This window comes from Salvelinus alpinus, chromosome 22 (genome assembly GCF_045679555.1).
Source record: "Salvelinus alpinus chromosome 22, SLU_Salpinus.1, whole genome shotgun sequence".
Classification (NCBI taxonomy): domain Eukaryota; kingdom Metazoa; phylum Chordata; class Actinopteri; order Salmoniformes; family Salmonidae; genus Salvelinus; species Salvelinus alpinus.
In genome coordinates, this window is record NC_092107.1 from 18,795,565 (window position 1) to 18,814,489 (window position 18,925).

At 40.8% G+C, this 18,925-nt stretch overlaps 1 protein-coding gene across 2 annotated transcripts; it reads right to left on the reverse strand.

Moving 5' to 3' along the window:
- Nucleotides 1-9,695: 9,695 nt before the first annotated feature.
- LOC139549180 (signal peptidase complex subunit 2-like) lies at nt 9,696-17,909 on the reverse strand. 2 transcript variants are annotated; one of them, XM_071359360.1, is made up of 5 exons: nt 17,606-17,909; nt 12,542-12,625; nt 12,264-12,424; nt 11,199-11,333; nt 9,696-11,004 (listed from the first exon to the last, which is right to left on the reverse strand). In XM_071359360.1, the coding sequence occupies exons 1-5, from the start codon at nt 17,642-17,644 to the stop codon at nt 10,818-10,820; spliced, it is 606 nt and encodes a 201-aa protein (XP_071215461.1). In that variant the 5' UTR covers nt 17,645-17,909; the 3' UTR covers nt 9,696-10,817. The 2 variants fall into 2 exon arrangements, with proteins under 2 accessions (XP_071215461.1, XP_071215462.1); XM_071359361.1 differs by having other exon boundaries at nt 12,542-12,622; nt 17,606-17,738.
- Nucleotides 17,910-18,925: the final 1,016 nt, after the last annotated feature.

An 18,925-nucleotide genomic window follows, 5' to 3' on the forward strand; every position in this document is an offset into this window, starting at 1 on the left:
TGGAGGAATAACCGTGGCTATACATTTAAGCTATTGGGTTAAATAAATGGCAGTTAAAATTACTACATGGTGAGCCAATCATTATCTTAAGCATTGGTGACTAAACAACATTTTATCATGATATTCCATGGAAAACTTTGGTTTTGCATGAATGACTGCGGGGTGAACGATGTGTGAAACCCCAATTAATGCACAATCAAAGGTTCTGAACATAAGATAGTGTGCATTACAAGTGCTATCAGTTTAGAGTTTTGTACTAAGGGCTCTACTCAATCAGATTGGCTTTAGCAGACATCCGCATAACGGTTGTTTTGACATGTAGGAGGTGGAACTGCGGTCAAATCCAAAATTGCCTCTGGTTTTAGTGGGTGCAGGTATTAAAACTAAAGCGGACATTGTCATTGACTGCAAGGAGTCACATTAACAGAAATCCCATGCAGCCATGTTTACAAATGTGTGTGTTTGTAAATTCAATCTGAAGTGTCAGAGACCGATCAGTGCACTCTGGGCAATCGTAAATTCAGAGCGTTGTCAGATTGTCTGTTCGTAAATTCAGCGCGTTTCGCTCTCGTAGCGTTCAAAGTGCTAACTGGAAGCTCTGGCCGAGGAGTAGGGTTGATCCGAGCATTCTGACCACACAACCGCAGCCAAGCTAACTGGCTAGCGTTGGCTAGCTTTCTAGCTACTTCCAGACACAAATGAGTGAACACCTCACTCTGACCATTTGACTTGCCCTAGCAGTGGCTGTTTTCATGTTATCCAGAGCGTTGGTGACTGTAACTGTACTGCTGGCAACGTTTTAATTATTATTTTTTGCCGACGTTTACTGATACCGGCCATATTCAACGGGTGTTGAGCGTTCGTAAATTCATCAATTATTCTGCGCTCTACAATCAGACGAGAGTGCTCTGAAGTAAGAGTAGATAGCCAGAGTGAATTTACGAACGCACCTGTAATCTACACCTACAGATCTGGGGAAAGGTACAAAAAAAAATCTGACGCATTGAAGGTCCCCAAGAACACAGCGGCCTCCATCATTCTTAAATCAAAGAAGTTTAGAACCAGCAAGACTCTTCCTAGAGCTGTCCGCCTGACCAAACTGAGCAATCGGGGGAGAAGGGCCTAGGTCAGAGAGATGACCAAGAAACCGATGGTCACTCTGAAAGAGCTCCAGAGTTCCTCTGTGGAGATGGGAGAACCTTCCAGAAGGACAACCATCTCTGCAGCACTCCACCAATCAGGCCTTTATGGTAGAGTGGCCAAACGGAGACCACTCCTCAGTAAAAAGCATATGACAGCCCGATTGGAGTTTACCAAAGGGCACCTAAAGGACTCTCAGACCATGAGAAACAAGATTCTCTGGTTTGATGAAACCAAGATTGAATGCTTTGGCCTGAATGCCAAGCGTCACATCTGGAGGAAACCTTGCACCATCCCTACGGTGAATCATTGTGGTGGCAGCATCATGCTGCGGGGATGTTTTTCCGCGGCAGGGACTTGATGAAAACCTGCTCCAGAGCGCTCAGGACCTCAGACTGGGGCGAAGGTTTGCCTTCCAACAGGGCAACAACCCTAAGCACACAGCCAAGACAACACAGGAGTATCTTTGTGACACGTGTCTGAATGTCCTTCAGTGGCCCAGCCAGAGCCTGGACTTGAACCCATTCAAACATCTCTGGAAAGACCTGAAAATAGCTGTGCAGCGACGCTCCCCATTCAACCTGACAGAGCTTGAGAGGATCTACAGAGAAGAATGGGAGAAACTCCCCAAATACAGGTGTGCCAAGCTTGTAGCGTCATACCCAAGAAGACTCGAGGTTGTAATCGCTGTCAAAGGTGCTTCAACAAAGTACTGAGCAAAGGGTCTGAATGCTTATGTAAATGTGATATTTCAGTTTAAAAAATTTAATACATTTGCAAAAATGTCTAAAAAACTGTTTTTGCTTTGTCATTATGGGGTATTGTGTGTAGATTGATGAGGGGGGGGGGGGGACAATGTAATCCATTTTATAATAAGGCTGTATTGTACATTATTTTTATAGAAAAAGTTAAGGGGTCTGAATACTTTCAAAATGCACTGTATTGTATTAAATTCTGAGTTTCCATCCCGATATTACACTTTATATACATCACAGAAGTCTGAAATATAACAAAACATAGAAACACCGGATTTTCAGGGATAAAAAAAAAGAAACGTTTATTAATTATGAAAATATTAACATTCCACACCGCCACTAGGTCATTTGACTGCAGGAAATGTACACTCTTTGCCCCAGCTCCACTGCTCAGAGTACCTGCAACAGTGGATGGGTTAGGCCGGGTCAGGTGCCTCATCCCCTCCCTCTCTCTTGCTGAGTGTTATTGGTGATTACTGTTGATTCTGTTACTCCCACAACTTCTCCCCCTTTAGTGGTGAAATTCTGTATATAATGCAGCCTCAACGGAGGCAGGCACAGTGCCTGACGAGTCAGAAGTTTATTGAAGAAACAGAATGAGGAAACTGGGTTTGGCCATGCTAGTTCTGCTGCTGCTGACATCAGTGCAAGATATTGTACACTTGAAGAGACCAGTTAATAGAGTGGCATCACTCACAATACAAAAACTCAACATTCATTTCATTGTACAGTTTGACACAGAGGTTCAGGGCTGGACGTGTGGCTAGTGAGGGACTTGCCTCAAATATTGCTATGCCCAGGAGTACATGGTTGGTTACCATGGCTGCCCACGCAGATTACGGTACTATAGTATGCAAACCTGTATCATGATACAAACCTGTATCAAGCATATTTCTAAAATACTTTCAAAGTATACTCCTTGATTTAGGAGTTTGCACTTTTGGGACTACTCCATTGGTTCAATTGTACCAGTTGAGCCAAATCAAGCACACCTCAAGTATTTCACAAATATTATTCCAGGTCTGGAATAATGCCGGAAAATGGATAAAGAATCATATTAAAGGATTGAAAAATCAAGTATAGCATGTGACTCAAACCACTCACTATTACTGTGCAGATGCTGTGCTTTGTGATTCTAACCTGACATGATCCATGACTGCAGGAGATCAACATCAACAATCTGGAGCCAATCTGTGACCTTTTCAAACCCCAAAAATATGCTACCTTTTTTTGGTTAACAGAATGCATTTGGGAACTAGAACTATTAACCTGTACTTTACCCGCTATGAGGATCCCATTTCATATAGAAATAGTGCATTAATGCTTCCTAACAAGGGACTAGTCTCTGTTGAGGCAAGCACACATTCACTATGAACATATAATGATTCTCTGCCTAGTATTGGCTTTAATTGGATTATAGAAGTCAAAGCAGCTCTAGTTGTATGGTTGTCACGCCATGCCGGGCATTGTGGAGTTCCAGGACAATAACAATTTACTTACCCAGATTCTGTGTGTTAGCCCTATGCGTACGATTAAAATAACTTTCAAGTTTGTTATTCATAGATATTACTCGTGTGAAGAAAATGTTTGAAGCTTTTTCCTTGTGAACTCTTATACTTGTGACAATACATTTGATTAATGGTATTTAGTTCATCACCTGACTGTATTAGTTTCAATAAAATACTGTTTCCTGTTCATACAATTTGTTTCGTAGTGTGAATGTAAGACAATTTCATTGTAATCGAATACTCCAAGTTGCAGTGGTGTGGAAATACAAACGCATGACGCAGCTGTTGAGCATGAATTGTCAAGGAAAACACTGCTGCCACACTTGTCGGGCTCTATGTGCTTTTGAACTTGGTAGTGTAACAGTACAGTAACACTGCATTATTTTCGTGAAAAGAGTGAGCACAACATTGAGTAGCTTTCTCACAATATTGAGTAGCTTTTTTTATAAATATAAACACAGAATATATTGGTTTTACGATCTTCAGTGCAAAAAATACGCAGCTGGGTGTTATGCTGAGAATAAGACAATTATTCAAAGCCAGGCAGTTATGAATCAGAAAAAGGGGGTCTAGTCAGACCTGGTTTTAAATAGTATTTGAAATCATTTCACATACTTTAGCTGGCTTCATTGAGCTTGTCTGTTGCAATGGACCCAATTTAAATCTCCCAAAAGTGCAAACACCGCCAACCTGGCATTCCAGGCAGGTTAAAGCAAACGCTCAAAGCATTATAAATATTTTGAATAGTATTTGAACCCAGGTATGGAGGCCTGAATAAAGAATGAACATAATTGGCTCCTGTTCTACATGGCCTGAATGAAAAACAACACATTCTGGTATGGGAGAGGTTAAAGGAATTTGTGGATTGCCATTAGTAAATATAGGAGTTGTGGGAGTTAACGGAATCAACAATAATATAGCTGCCCGCTGCATTGTCTGGGTTATCTCTCCATATCTCAGCTATTCAGTCAGCACAGCGTGACACTACTACACTGGAGTAAACCTCCACAAATCTGTTTACATGGGTCTTGTCTCTGACAGCTATTTCTGAAATGAAAACATTACTAGCTGTCAAATCCTTGCGCCCTCCGTCCTTGTTTTCCTCAAATCCTCTCAAAGCTCATTGGAGGAGGAGGTCCGAGGGAGGAACATCGGTTCCTATCCTCCAATGCGCTGTATAAGGAATTGAGGAAATGAGTATGGAGGAAGCAAGGATTTGACAGCTAGTAATGTTTTCAGACACAGCCCACAATAACATCTCAGGAAAATCCCCCTGTGATATTTTTTAGGGTGCATGACCGTACAGAACTCTTAATACTGTACCAATTTAGAGAGATGATGTAATGATTATCCTTCGATTATGTAACATCTAAATAAGCAGCAGCCACTTGTATTCAAATCAAATCAAGCTTTATTTATATAGCAAATTTCAGACATTAATCAAATAAAATAAAATGTTATTTGTCACATGCGCCAAATACAACCTTACAGTGAAATGCTTACTTTACAAGCCCTTAACCATCAATGCAGTTTTAGAAAAAAAATCTAAAATAATAATAATTAAAGAGCAGCAGTAAAATAACAATAGCAAGGCTATATACAGGGGGCACCGGTACAGAGTCAATGTGCGGGGGCACCAGTTAGGTGACGTAATAGAGGTACTAAACTCAGCAAAAAAAGAAACGTCCTCTCACTGTCAACTGCATTTATTTTCAGCAAACTTAACATGTGTAAATATTTGTATGAACATAACAAGATTCAACAACTGAGACATAAACTGAACAAGTTCCACAGACATGTGACTAACAGAAATGGAATAATGTGTCCCTGAACAAAGGGGGGGTCAAAATCAAAAGTAACAGTCAATATCTGGTGTGGCCACCAGCTGCATTAAGTACTGCAGTGCATCTCCTCCTCATGGACTGCACCAGATTTGCCAGTTCTTGCTGTGAGATGTTACCCCACTCTTCCACCAAGGCACCTGCAAGTTCCCGGACACTTCTGGGGGGAATGGCCCTAGCCATCACCCTCCGATCCAACAGGTCCCAGACGTGCTCAATGGGATTGAGATCCGAGATCCGCTGGCCATGGCAGAACACTGACATTCCTGTCTTGCAGGAAATCATGCACAGAACGAGCAGTATGGCTGGTGGCATTGTCATGCTGGAGAGTCATGTCAGGATGAGCCTGCAGGAAGGGTACCACATGAGGGAGGAGGATGTCTTCCCTGCAACGCACAACGTTGAGATTGCCTGCAATGACAACAAGCTCAGTCCGATGATGCTGTGACACACTGCCCCAGACCATGACGGACCCTCCAACTCCAAATCGATTCTGCTCCAGAGTACAGGCCTCGGTGTAACGTTCAAACCTTCGATGATAAACGTGAATCCGACCATCACCCCTGGTGAGACAAAACCGTGACACGTCGGTGAAGAGCACTTTTTGCCAGTCCTGTCTGGTCCAGTGACGGTGGGTTTGTGCCCATAGGCGATGTTGTTGCCGGTGATGTTTGGTGAGGACCTGCCTTACAACAGGCCTACAAGCCTCTCTCAGCCTATTGCGGACAGTCTGAGCACTAATGGAGGGATTGTGTGTTCCTGGTGTAACTCGGGCAGTTGTTGTTGCCAACTGTGATGTTCGGATGTACCGATCCTGTGCAGGTGTTGTTACACGTGGTCTGCCACTGCGAGGACGATCAGCTGTCCGTCCTGTCTCCCCGTAGCGCTGTCTTAGGTGTCTCACAGTACGGACATTGCAATTTATTGCCCTGGCCACATCTGCAGTCCTCATGCCTCCGTGCAGCATGCCTAAGGCATGTTCACGCAGATGAGCAGGGACCCTAGGCACCTTTCTTTTGGTGTTTTTCAGAGTCAGTAGAAAGGCCTCTTTAATGTCCTAAGTTGTCATAACTGTGAACTTAATTGCCTACCGTCTGTAAGCTGTTAGTGTCTTAACGACCGTTCCACAGGTGCATGTTCATTAATTCCTTATGGTTCATTGAACAAGCATGGGAAACAGTGTTTAAACCCTTTACAATGAAGATCTGTGAAGTTATTTGGATTTTTACGAATTATCTTTGAAAGACAGGGTCCTGAAAAAGGAATGTTTTTTTTTTGCTGAGTTTATAGACAACACAATGCGCTTCACAGGAAGAACCAAATAAACAATTAAAATAAAAACTGAAACATTTTCTACACAATCAACATAAGAGTATAAAAAACTGAAACACTAAAAAAGCACCCTAAGGAAAAGCAAAGCTAAAAAGTTGTTTTTTAAGATCCCTTTTAAATATGTCCACAGTTTCGGCCCCCCTCAGGTTCTATGGCAGGCTATTCCAGAGGCAGGGGGCATAGTAACTAAAAGCTGCCTCTCCATGCCTCTTGGTCCTAGGCTTTGGGATAGTTAAAAGGCAAGTGCCAGAGGACCTGAGGGACCTACTGGGTACATAACTTAAAAGCATGTCTGACATGTATTGGGGTGCTCAATAGTAGATTGTTTTTTGACAACCAATAGAAGAATCTTAAAATGAATTACAAAACTCACAGGCAGCCAATGCAGAGACTTTAAAACCGGTGTAATGTGTGCTCTCCGTCTGGTCTTGGTCAGTACCCGATGGCTTTCTTGAGTAGGCAACACAGAAGAGCATTACAGTAGTCAAGCCTGCTTGTAATAAATGCATGGATGAGTCTCTCTGTATCCGGTAAAAAAGCTATTTTGGTCACATTCCTAATGTGGTATTCTAAATTTAGTTCAGAATCTAAACTTACACCCAGGTTTTTTACCTAGTGTTTTATCTTTATTGCCCGTGAATTTAAATGTGCGGCCATATTATCGCTCTGTACTTTGGCTCCAATAATAAGTACCTCGGTCTTGTCTTGATTTAGCTAGAGGAAGTTGTGAGCCATCCAAGTATTTCAATTACTAATACAGACTAATCATTTATCTAAAATCATTTGGTGACACAGACATTTAAAGTTGTGTTTTGTCTGCGTAGCAGTGAAAATCAATGTTGGGCTTTCTGATAACGCTGCCAAGGGGTAACATGTACGGAACAAAAATATAAACGCAACATGTAAAGTATAGGACCCATGTTTCATGAGCTGTAATTAGAGATCCCAGAAATGTTAAATATGCACAATAAGCACATTTCTTTCAAATTTTGTGCACAAATTTGTTTACATCCCTGTTAGTGAGCATTTCTCCTTTACCAAGATAATCAATCCACCTGACAGGTGTGGCATATCAAGAAGCTGATTAAACGGCATGATCATTACACAGGTGCACCTTGTGCTGGGGACACTAAAAGGCCACTCTACTTTTCCCACATTTTGTTGTGTTACAGCCGGAATGGTATGGGCAGACATAAGACAACAAACACAATTGCATTTTATCAATGGAAATTTGAATGCACAGAGATACCGTGACGAGATCCTTAGGCTCATTGTCGTGCCAGTAATCTGCCACCTTCACCTCATGTTTCAGCATGAAACATCCCCATGTTGCAAGGATCTGTACACAATTCCTGGAAGCTGAAAATATTCCACTTCTTCCATGGCCTGCATAATCACCATTCATGTCACCCATTGAGCAGGTTTGGGATGCTCTAGATCGACATGTACGACAGCGTGTTCCAGTTCCCACCAATACCCAGCAACTTCGCACAGCCATTGAAGAGGAGTGGGACAACTTTCCACAGGCCACAATCAACAGCCTGATCAACTCTATGCGAAGGACGTGTTACGCTGCATGAGGCAAATTTTTGTCACACCAGATACTGACTGGTTTTCTGATCCACGCCCCTACCTTTTATTTTAAAGGCATCTGTGACTAACAGATACAAATCTGTATTCCCAGTCATGTGAAATCTATAGATTAGGGCCTAATGAATTTATTTAATATTTTGCATGTTGAATTCATAATTTTGTTCAGTATAGCTAGGCTAGCCTGCCTAAGCATAGTGCAGAGCTGTCTGACAAAATAATTGCACTAGTTTTTCAAATTAGATAAGGCATACTTTCACAAACTGTCTCTATCCCCGTCTCTTGTCCTTGTGCTGGGTACTTTCCTCTATCATGCGGTCTGTGTGTATCTAACCTAACAAGTTAATTGCCTTGCCACATTTTTTTGCAGTATTACTTAATTGCCTTGCTGCAAACAGGATGCATGTTTTGGAATATAATTTTTTCAGTACAGGCTTCATTCTTTTCACTCAGTCAATTAGATTAGTATTGTGGAGGAGTAACTACAATGTTGTTGATCCATCCTCAGTTTTCTCCTATCACAACCATTAAACTCTGTAACTGTTTTAAAGTCACAATTAGCTTCATGGTGAAATCCGTGAGCGGTGTCCTTCCTGCAGGAGTTAGGAAGGACACCTGTATCTTTGTAGTGACTGGGTGTATTGATACACCATTCAGAGTAAATAATAACTTCACCATGCTCAAAGGGATATTCAATGTTTGTTTTTCTACCGATCTACCAATAGGTGCCATTCTTTGTGAAGCATTGGAAAACCTCCCTGGTCTTTGTGGTTGAAATGAACTGCTCGACAGAGGGACCTTAGAGGTAGTCATTCAAAAATCATGTTAAACACGATTATTGCACACAGTGAGTCCATGCAACTTATGTGACTTGTTAAGCAAATGTTTACTCCTGAACTTATTTAGGCTTGTTATATATAAACAAAGGGTTTGAATACTTACTGACTCAAAACAGTTCAGCTTTTATTAATTTGTAAACATTTCTAAAAACATAATTCCACTTCGACATTGTGGGGTATTGTGTGTAAGCCAGTGACACAACTGAATGTAATCAATGTTAAATTCAGACTGTAACAACAAAATGTGGAAGTAAATGGGTGTGAATACTTTCTGAAGGCACTGTATGTCATGTGAATTACGCGTGAGTGAAATCATTGTCAAACCCGCAAGAGATAGGCCTACTGTTGCATGTAGGTCAAGGTCATTTATGGGTTGATCACATAGAAATAAAACATTCTTTCAACAACTCCAAAGAAACTTCCTGTCTGTGGCACAGGAACCACTGACTTCCTGCCTTTTTATCAAGACACCTGCTGGTAACTCATAAGTGGTTAAAACAGCTCATTAGGTCTCCTAAATATCTGTCGACTAGGTGGGACTCGACTTAAGGCTTCATGCATAGCTTTCATTTTTACCCATAAGAGTAAACCATCTCTACTCTCAGCACTTACCAGCAATTCTCTACTCTGCGACAAGCCCAGATCAGCACTCCTATTCATTGAAACACAGAACAAAAAAAGTAGACAATGTAAAAATGCCTTCTAACTTTATTTGAAACTTAAATGAACAGGTACGTACAATAAGGTTGCTAAAGCCAAAAACCTACAGACAAAAATGGCAAAGTCGCTGTAGCACTCACTTTTTAAAGTCATACTACAGAGAAATTAACTATCCAGGAATATCATCCAACCATCACAATATAAATTAAGTCTCTAAAATGGTCATGCACTCGAGTGAGGATAACTAATCAATATAATTTTCAATCCGTTGACAAAAACATGTACATCAAAACAATTAACCCTGCTTTAAAGCGGAGAGCCGCAAAAGGTGAAACAGCGCTACTGGTCACCCCCAGGCCTTTGATTGTTTTTCAAAAGGAGATGAGCATCCAGCAACATAATGAAAAATGTAATTGCAGTACACACTCTGCTGTGCTATCACACATGCAGTGATGTGCAATATCCGGAGAAAAAAAAAGACATTGTTCGAAGTAATGTCTTTGTTGTAATATCGCAAAAGGACGTGGCAGTTCCACCTAAACGGATTCCAACAAATCATGTACTGAAGAGAGGCATGGTGGCGACACTACGAAATGTATGGATACAGTCCCTCCAGATCGTTTCTTTTGCCCTTTAAAGCCTTATGGTAACAAAATCCACAAAAAAAAATACATGCATGTAGAATTGCAAAGCTTTTAAAAAGGACAGTAGTTGAATAAGGCTTTCGGGACAATTTAACAATTTCCAACAAAAATGATCCGGTCATTCACTGCACGCATTACTTAAGGCTTTGTCCTAAAGCATAAAATGTGGGGAAGAAAAGTCAAAGAAGACCAATCTCTTAATTTTTAACTGCCATTCAAGTGGGAAGATGCCATTTTTTTGCACCACTCAAGTTTTGTTAAGTTGTCCTAAGGGTCCTCAAAGCAATGTCTAGATGAAACTTGTATCAAGGTAAACATAGGGGGGGAAGATTTTTTATGACATCCCTCAAATTTATTGGACAATTATAACAATACACAACAAATGCTGGCGTGCAGACTTTTATAACAACCAATAACTAATCCAAATGCACCCAGGATTGTACAATACCAGTGTGCTCTACTGCAGTTCATGCCAGTGTGGTGCAGCATTGTAAAGGTCTGATCATTATTATTTTGTCTTCTTTTCAGTGGCCAAGGTATTATGGAGTTTCGACACACACTTTTCAAACTGGTCCATGACCAGCGTTCCGTTCCCGTCAAAGAAAGCCCCCACAGACTTTGTGATCTCTTGCTCCCGTGTGTGTTTGGACTTTCCATCTGTGAAGGACACTCTTAGTGTGTACTGGTCATCAAACCTGCAGAGAGTAGAAGTCACATCACCACACACTGTTAACACTTGAAAGTTAAAACAAGCAAACAAATTTGCTAGGCAGGACTTTTCAATATCAAGATAAATTAAAAACATTACCAGGCATCATCTCTCAGAAAATGTGATAGAACCAACAACAAAAAATGCACAAAAGGTAAACCATCCCCCCCCAAAAAGTACCTTTTCAGACTAGATGAAAGCTGCCAGGTGTGGTCAAGGTCCATGCCTGCGGGATCTTTCTGGACAGAAACGAGGAAGATGTTCTTTTCTTGGTAGGAGGTGTATAAGGTTAGAAAACCCATCATTATGAAATACGTAAGGATCCGTTAGGGAAAACATGGATATATAAGTTCCAGAATCCAATAACGGACATTTTGGGAAGGACAATTAAGTTACTAACATGCTGACCAGACCGTGCACATGTCCACGTGTGATATTGCACACATGTTCATTTTGTCCACCCACATTTGGGACAGGTTGAAAAGCATTAAACATTATGGCAATTTAGCTAGCTAGCTTGCTGTTGCTAGCTAATTTGTCCTGGGATATAAACATTGGGTTGTTATTTTACCTGAAATGCACAATTAATCCACAGATTAAAGGGTACAAGTTTGTTTCTGGTTCTCTCTCCTCCTTCAGGCGTCTTCTTCGGAATTTATATGGTGGTTGGCAACCAACTGCATAGTGGCAGTGGTGCATGACCACTACCAACTGGACTGGAGTGTGGACCACACGTGAGCGGTGTGGTCAGCATGTAAGCCGTGATAATGTAAATTTGGGTAATAATAACCCATCAAAAACATGTTATCATCAGTCTGTAAATGTCAAAATGCACAAGTGGATATAAAATAAATAAACTGTAGAGGCCCTTAAAGCAATATCCACAGTTGGATGAATTGTTTTATAAAAGCAATAAGGCGTGTTAGGATTGCATTACACCAATGGAATGTAGAAATTAAATGACATAGAATAAAGTTACCATGCACAACGATGGCACAGTTTGACATCATTTAGCACAATCAACACTGCCATCATTCCTCCACACACTTCCCACAATTAATATTTGCTAACTTTAGTTGGATCATGTAGATGGGGCATATTGTACAGTGGTAAGTGTGACGAGGAATCATGGCGGTGGTCGTAGTAGTAAATTACCTCAAACTGTAGGCACTCATGCCATCTTTATGCATGTCTTCTATTGTGACAAAGCAGTAGTTTCATAATTGTTTTCCCTTAAAAGGATATGATATGACACAGATTGCCAGGACTGGCTTGGAGTCAGGGAATGGATGAAGGAAGTCCCAAATTAAAGCTACGATGGCGAAGAGGCAGGAGATTGTGCAAATGAGGAGACGTCCATCTACGAGATTGAAGTTCTCGGCATAACCATACTTCTCCAAGAGCACCTGATGAATGTTGGAAGAATATGATCATAACAGATGTAAAATGTCAAAACCATACAAGAGACTGGAAATCAGCAAATTTCTGTGTACATTTCCCCCCTCATTGTACTATATGCAAACCTTCTTCGCTGCATCATCAAGAGAATTCTTGACAGCCGCACCATCCCATTTGTCAATCTTCACAGGTTTCTCATCAATCCTCCACTGAAAACAAATGACAACGGTCAATAGTATGAGCAACACAGTTCTTGACAGTTAGTTTCCTTCTCCTGCAACAAACTCCTATTGCAGGGGCATGTTAAATGACAATTACGCCTTGTTCACACTGCAGGCCTTAATGCTCAAAATCAGTTTTGTTTTTCTAATCTATTTTGGACTGACTGTACAAACATCAAGTTTACAAGTGACCAAATCAGATGTGTGTGTGTGTGTGTTTGTTTAGACAGCAGTCATTTGCTGACAAGGCTATGCTAGTTGTCATAGTAATGAGGGGTGTGTGTGTGCGTGCGCATTGGTGTAGGCTGATTGGTGGTGGTGTTTGTGCTTCCTATCACTCAGGAAGTTATGTAGCATGCTAAGGTGACAATGCCTGCCATGGACTTTTCCCATTTGCTTTGAATGTTCAAAATCATAGGTTAACAACACTTAAAGCCAAAGGATGGATATAAGATGATCCAACTTTCAAAACGAGTCCTAGCTTAGGTAGCTGTTTTGCTTTCTAGCACATTCACTATATTTGTTTGTAAACAATTAACTAGCTTGTTAGCTACCACATGTTCTTGACAAATAACAGTCTAAAAACCACTTGAGGGCAAATATAGACAAGTCACATGGCCAGGAATCAGGTCAGATTCCATGTGCCTTGTGGCTGTTCAGACTGCATGAAAACTAAAAGATTTGAATCGGACATGCAAATCAATAGATTTTGAGTCACTTCAAACTAATGATGCACTGATTTTTAGCCGATACCGATAACTAATATTTTCCATGCCAAAAAAACAAACAATACTTAATTTTAGCACCCTTTTATGCATTCTAGTACAGTTAAATAGTTAACACACACACGTCTAAGGCACTGCATCTCAGTGCAAGAGGCATCACTACAGTCCCTGGTTCGATACCAGGTTGTATCACATCCGGCCGTGATTGGGAGTCCTATAGGACGGCGCACAATTGGCCCAGCGTCGTCCGGGTTTGGCCAGGGTAGGCTGTCATTATAAATAAGAATTTGTTAACTGACTTGCCTAGCTAAATAAAAGGTTACAGACAACAAAACGTTATTTAGTTGGAATTTACATATGTCCTTATTACCAGTAAAACATAATCAAAACCAATTTTTTTTACTTATTTGCTGTGCTGTTTTGTTGTTCATTTGTTCAGTCGTTTCATTCTCAACCAGGATTTATATGGAACGCCGTTTGGGTCTTTGCTAGGGAACGCCTCTTTGCGTGTAAAAAAATATATACTCTTTAACGTGTCAAATAACACTATTTGACGTGTCAATCAAGACCTGAATATGACAGCACGACACATACTAATTTAAAAAGCTAGCTAGCTCATGGATGCAAACAATGTTCTTCCCACAAAACGACAATCTGTTTCAGTAGCTATAGTTAGCTAACTATATAGCTAGATGTCATCCTCTAAAATAATCAAAAAACTGTCTTATAAATTAGGGTTAACGGTGTTCGGACCCTCTATGTGAAGCTATCCACAATAAGGATTAGCCACAACAGTGGACTTTGTAGTTAGCCTTCAAAATAAAAATATGGCATAATTCTACTATTTGTATTATTTTGCATCACTGTCAATGGCATACTTTTATTTTGAAGGTAAACCACAAATTCCACTATTGTGCCTAATCCTTATTGTGGCTAGCTTCACAACACATAACCCGGTCCGGTCGAGCATCACTAGCCAGATAAATCCAGCTGGCTGCTTATAACATTAGCTTTGGGCAATAGGGTTAAGTAGCTGGCTAGCTATTTATTTTCATGAACTGAAGTTCAATTTCAATAGGCGAACAACAAGTGGAAACCTAGCTAATACTTACAAGGATTCCTAAATCATTGCTAAGAATAATGAAAATGACTGCAGTTTCTACTGGTTATTGTTTTCAGGCTGGTTGTATTGGTGTTAGCTAGGTACCAAGTTAAAGCTAGCTACGCCAGAAGTTGCGGTCGAACAAATGATGCTTTATTACCAACACATCGTTCATGGCCGGTGTTTGCAGACTTTTTTGTACAGCTTTGACAGTGCTACTGTATATTTTTTGACACGCAAAGACCCAAACGGCGTTCCATAGTATGTATGCCATGAAGCTAATAGCAGTGACGCTATAACTGTGTAAGTCCGGTAGGGAAACATCTGAAAAATAGCGCACTTGGTAGTGTAGCTCGACCAGTCGGCGAAAGCCAACATCACCCACGACAGAATGGTTGATTGTCAAGGGCAATGAACTCCATTACCTTGGCTTTAATAGATTTTGCAAAGTTTCAGCGAGACAACTCAATCAAATGACTGCTCGACTTTACTGCTTGATCCACGCAGCAGACATTGTGGGCTAAGTTAGGAATGCTGTGTTGCACGTGTAGTGCAAAATTTTACGTGGCGTCATTAGGTCATGTACAGTGGCTTGCGAAAGTAAATCTTTTGGTATTCACCCCCCTTGGCATTTTTACTATTTTGTTGCCTTACAACCTGGAATTGAAATAGATTTTTTTTTGGGGGGGGGTTGTAATCATTTGAGTGTGCATAACTATTCACCCCCCCAAAGTCAATACTTTGTAGAGCCACCTTTTGAAGCAATTACAGCTGCAATTCTCGAGAGGTGTTGGGTTTGCGCCAGACAGTTTTCCTTGATTGCCAAAAAGCTCAATTTTAGTCTTATCTGACCAGAGTACCTTCTTCCATATGTTTGGGGAGTCTCCCACATGCCTTTTGGCAAACACCAAACGTGTTTGCTTTTTTTTTTGGTCACGCTTCCATAAAACCCAGCTCTGTGGAGTGTACAGCTTAAAGTGGTCCTATGGACAGATACTCCAATCTCCGCTGTGGAGCTTTGCAGCTCCTTCAGGGTCATCTTTGGTCTCTTTGTTGCCTCTGATTAATGCCGTTCTTGCCTGGTCCATGAGTTTTGGTGGACATCAGTCCCTTGGCAGGTTTGTTGTGGTGCCATATTCTTTCCATGTTTTAATAATGGATTTAATGGTGCTCTGTGGGAAGTTTCAGATTTTTTTTAAAATAACCCAACCCTGATCGGTACTTCTCCACAACTTTGTCCCTGCCCTGTTTGGAGAGCTCCTTGGTCTTCATGGGGCCGCTTGCTTGGTGGTGTTGCAGACTCTGGGACCTTTCGGCACAGGTATATACACAAATACATACACACACAGATCATGTGAAACTTAAATAAAGTCTATTTGTGTGTAATCTAACTAATTGTGTGACTGACGGTAATTGGTTATATTAGGTATGCACGTCAGCTTTGACATCGGTTTTACACATTCCGATATGTTCACCAAAAAAACGTGCATCTCTACTTCAAACTGCCAATGTGAACACGGCTTTAGACCTTTACATATAGCCTAGCTACATTTTCACTGACACTCATTCATCCAGTCCTAAAATGCAAGTTTGATAATCACAACATATTTAGATAATCTCTCGGGTCATACATTATAAAATGCCTGGAAACCTGACGTTGAATTGCATTCTATGTCAGGCAGATATGAGCATTTAAAAACAGGAAAATTCTCACAACCTCTACAAGCTAGAATGTTGAATAAAATAATATTTAGGAATGTGAGAATATATCCAAAGGAAAGTATAATTACATCTACTTCTCATAGAACTGGTAGTGTGTTCAGATTTCCATCACCTGAAGCATGCGCAGAACCATATTCACGCGCGTGAATTCGCCAAGTATGCATGCGTCTCGTGCATGCATTTTTATCTTGAGCGCATGCTTCAGGTGATAAATCTTTCGGCAATACCAGTGCTTTCAAAAGTTTATGTAATTATACTTTCCTGTAGTGCTGAGCGATTAACCAATATATTTTTTGCCCCCCAGATATTAAACATCTGTTCAAAAACTTGAATTCCATTAGTGTGTGTTGTGTGTGAGCCCAATGGGCATTTTCTAGAGAGAAATTGAATCATTGATGAGAGAAATCATGTTAAGAACTAGGTTAATTACCCCAAAAAAGTGTTTCATATTCATCAAAGTAGCCACCCTTTGCCTTGATGGCAGTTTTGCACACTTGCCATTCTCAACCAGATTCACCTGGAATGCTTTTTGTGTATTTTATATATATATATGATTTTTGGCTTTGGAATTCCCCTTAATATTCTCAAATGTTTGTTTGTTTGACCTTAATATAGGGGGGGGGGGGGGGGGTAACCGAACCGACCTAAAAAAAAAAAAAAAAGGACTTATTGCTCAGCACTACTTTCCAGTGGATATATGGTCTCACATTCCTACCGCCAAAAGGACCAACTGGTAAAGTAGATTTCAATGCAATTGAACGTCGGGTTTCCAGGCAAAAAAAAAAGTAGTAGTTAATACCAGGCTCCAATTGTTAAACAATTGCACTGTTACAATGAATGCAATCCAAGATAGTACGGTTAAATTGTTGCTTGCTGCAGTATAGAATTACTGGTTATCTAGTTCCTGTAGCTAGTCACTATAACTTTGCATCTAGTGAAGTTTGTCAGCATATGCTACCTATAGTTTCCTAGCTAGCTATCCAGCGCGTAGTGTTAACATCTGGGAAGCCAACAACGAGGAATAATATTGGCCATTAGCATGCTAGGCTAGCCATAGCTTATCCAAGTTAGCTAGCCGGTCAACAAGCTTCCCTCACTTCAAAGCAGATCTGCGTTCCTCTTGAAATTAGAACATACAAACAACGTTACCGCTACAGCCCACGTTATTTGGATAGCCAATTCCTTTACTTCCTTCAAGAAAGTAAAACTACCTTGCTAACTACCGTTAATGTTAGCTTAAACTCAAAATGAACGGTCTGTCTGTTACTAGTAGACATGCCTGTCGTAGCGTAATACAATATTGGCTAGGCGGTCAACTATTGAAAAATACCCAAGCATGACAGGTTTAATTTCCGATCTCTGTGTCTTATAAAATGAACAAAGTCGGTGTAGCATGAATTAGTGTAATATAATTCTTACTTTCTCAAGTAGACCATTCTTCCCATTTCTGGCTGCCATCTTTCCTTCCTGTACATTTGCTGTGGGTGACCTGGAACAATGTGATTGGCTAAAATCATATTTTTTTGCAGCCAACCAAACTAACTAGGAACGACGTACGTTTACGGAAGCGATTTTGAGTGTTTTTATTGACCCCCACGGCTCAAACAAAGAATGAGGAGTCAATGGTCGGATGCGATTATGCAGAACCGCGGGGCACCGGCATTGGCCCGTGACATGAACGGACAAAAGCGCTGAGGGAGGAGCACCCTTCGTAAACCGAACAGTAATCTGCGCAGCTCGGTCATGTTGTTAACAAGGCAGCATGGTGCATCAACCAAACAGACAAGATCTCATTTCCATAAAATATATCTTCACATTTAAAAAAAAATCTAAAGCAATCACATTTCCATGTGAATATACATAATCCTACACATTACTCCACGTGCTTAATTAAGTCACTTTTGTTATGAGGTGATTTCACCGTGGGCTTTGAAATGGGCATGCGTACCAGATAAATCGAAGCCCCTCATTTTAGCTCGCCCAGCTCACATGTTCGTTAACAATCTGGGCAAGCCGCAAAGTCATAAACCCTGCCCACATCGACAATTTATCTTCTTAAAACCTGATTTGAACCCCAACCTTAAATTATGACCAAAAATATCCTTTTAGTTTTCACGATGAAATTGAGGGGGGAATATAGATATGTCTCTGTCTAGTATGTATACAGAACAAAAATATAAATGCAACATGCAATAATTTCAAAGATTTTACTGAGTTACAGTTCATAGAAGGATTTGAAATGAATTAATTAGGCCCTAATCTATGGATTTCCCCAGTGGGTGGGCCTGGCTGCCAAGTGGGCGGGCCTATGCCCTCCAAGGCCCACCCATGGCTGCACCCCTGCCCAGTTATGTGAAATCCATAGATCAGGGCCTAATTAATTCATTTCAATTGACAGATTTCCTTATAGGTTCTGTAACTCAGTAAAATCTTTGAAATTGTTGCATTTATATTTTTGTTACAGATATGATAGCCAGCTACAGTTATCACCAGGCAATGCTAACTAGGTGCTGTCAGCATGACTAAACACTAAGTCAGCGCAGGCTTTAGCCTACACATAGAACTGAATTAGTTGACCATCTTGAGATGGCAAGTCAGTCATGAGCAGAATAAATGGCATCATGAGAAAGGAACATTTTGTGGATATATTGAAGCAACATCTCAAGACATCAGTCAGGAAGTTAAAGCTTGGTCGCAAATGGGTCTTCCAAATGGACAATGACCCAAGCATACTTCCAA

Coding starts and splice junctions, on each gene's coding strand:
- LOC139549180 (XM_071359360.1), bottom strand. CDS start 17,644: ATGGCAGCCAGAAATGGGAAGAATGGTCTACTTGAGAAA. Junction 12,626..17,605: donor AGAATGGTCTACTTGAGAAA/GTAAGAATTATA, acceptor ATTTGTTTTCAG/TGGAGGATTGATGAGAAACC. Junction 11,334..12,263: donor CTGGCAATCTGTGTCATATC/ATATCCTTTTAA, acceptor ACGGATCCTTAC/GTATTTCATAATGATGGGTT.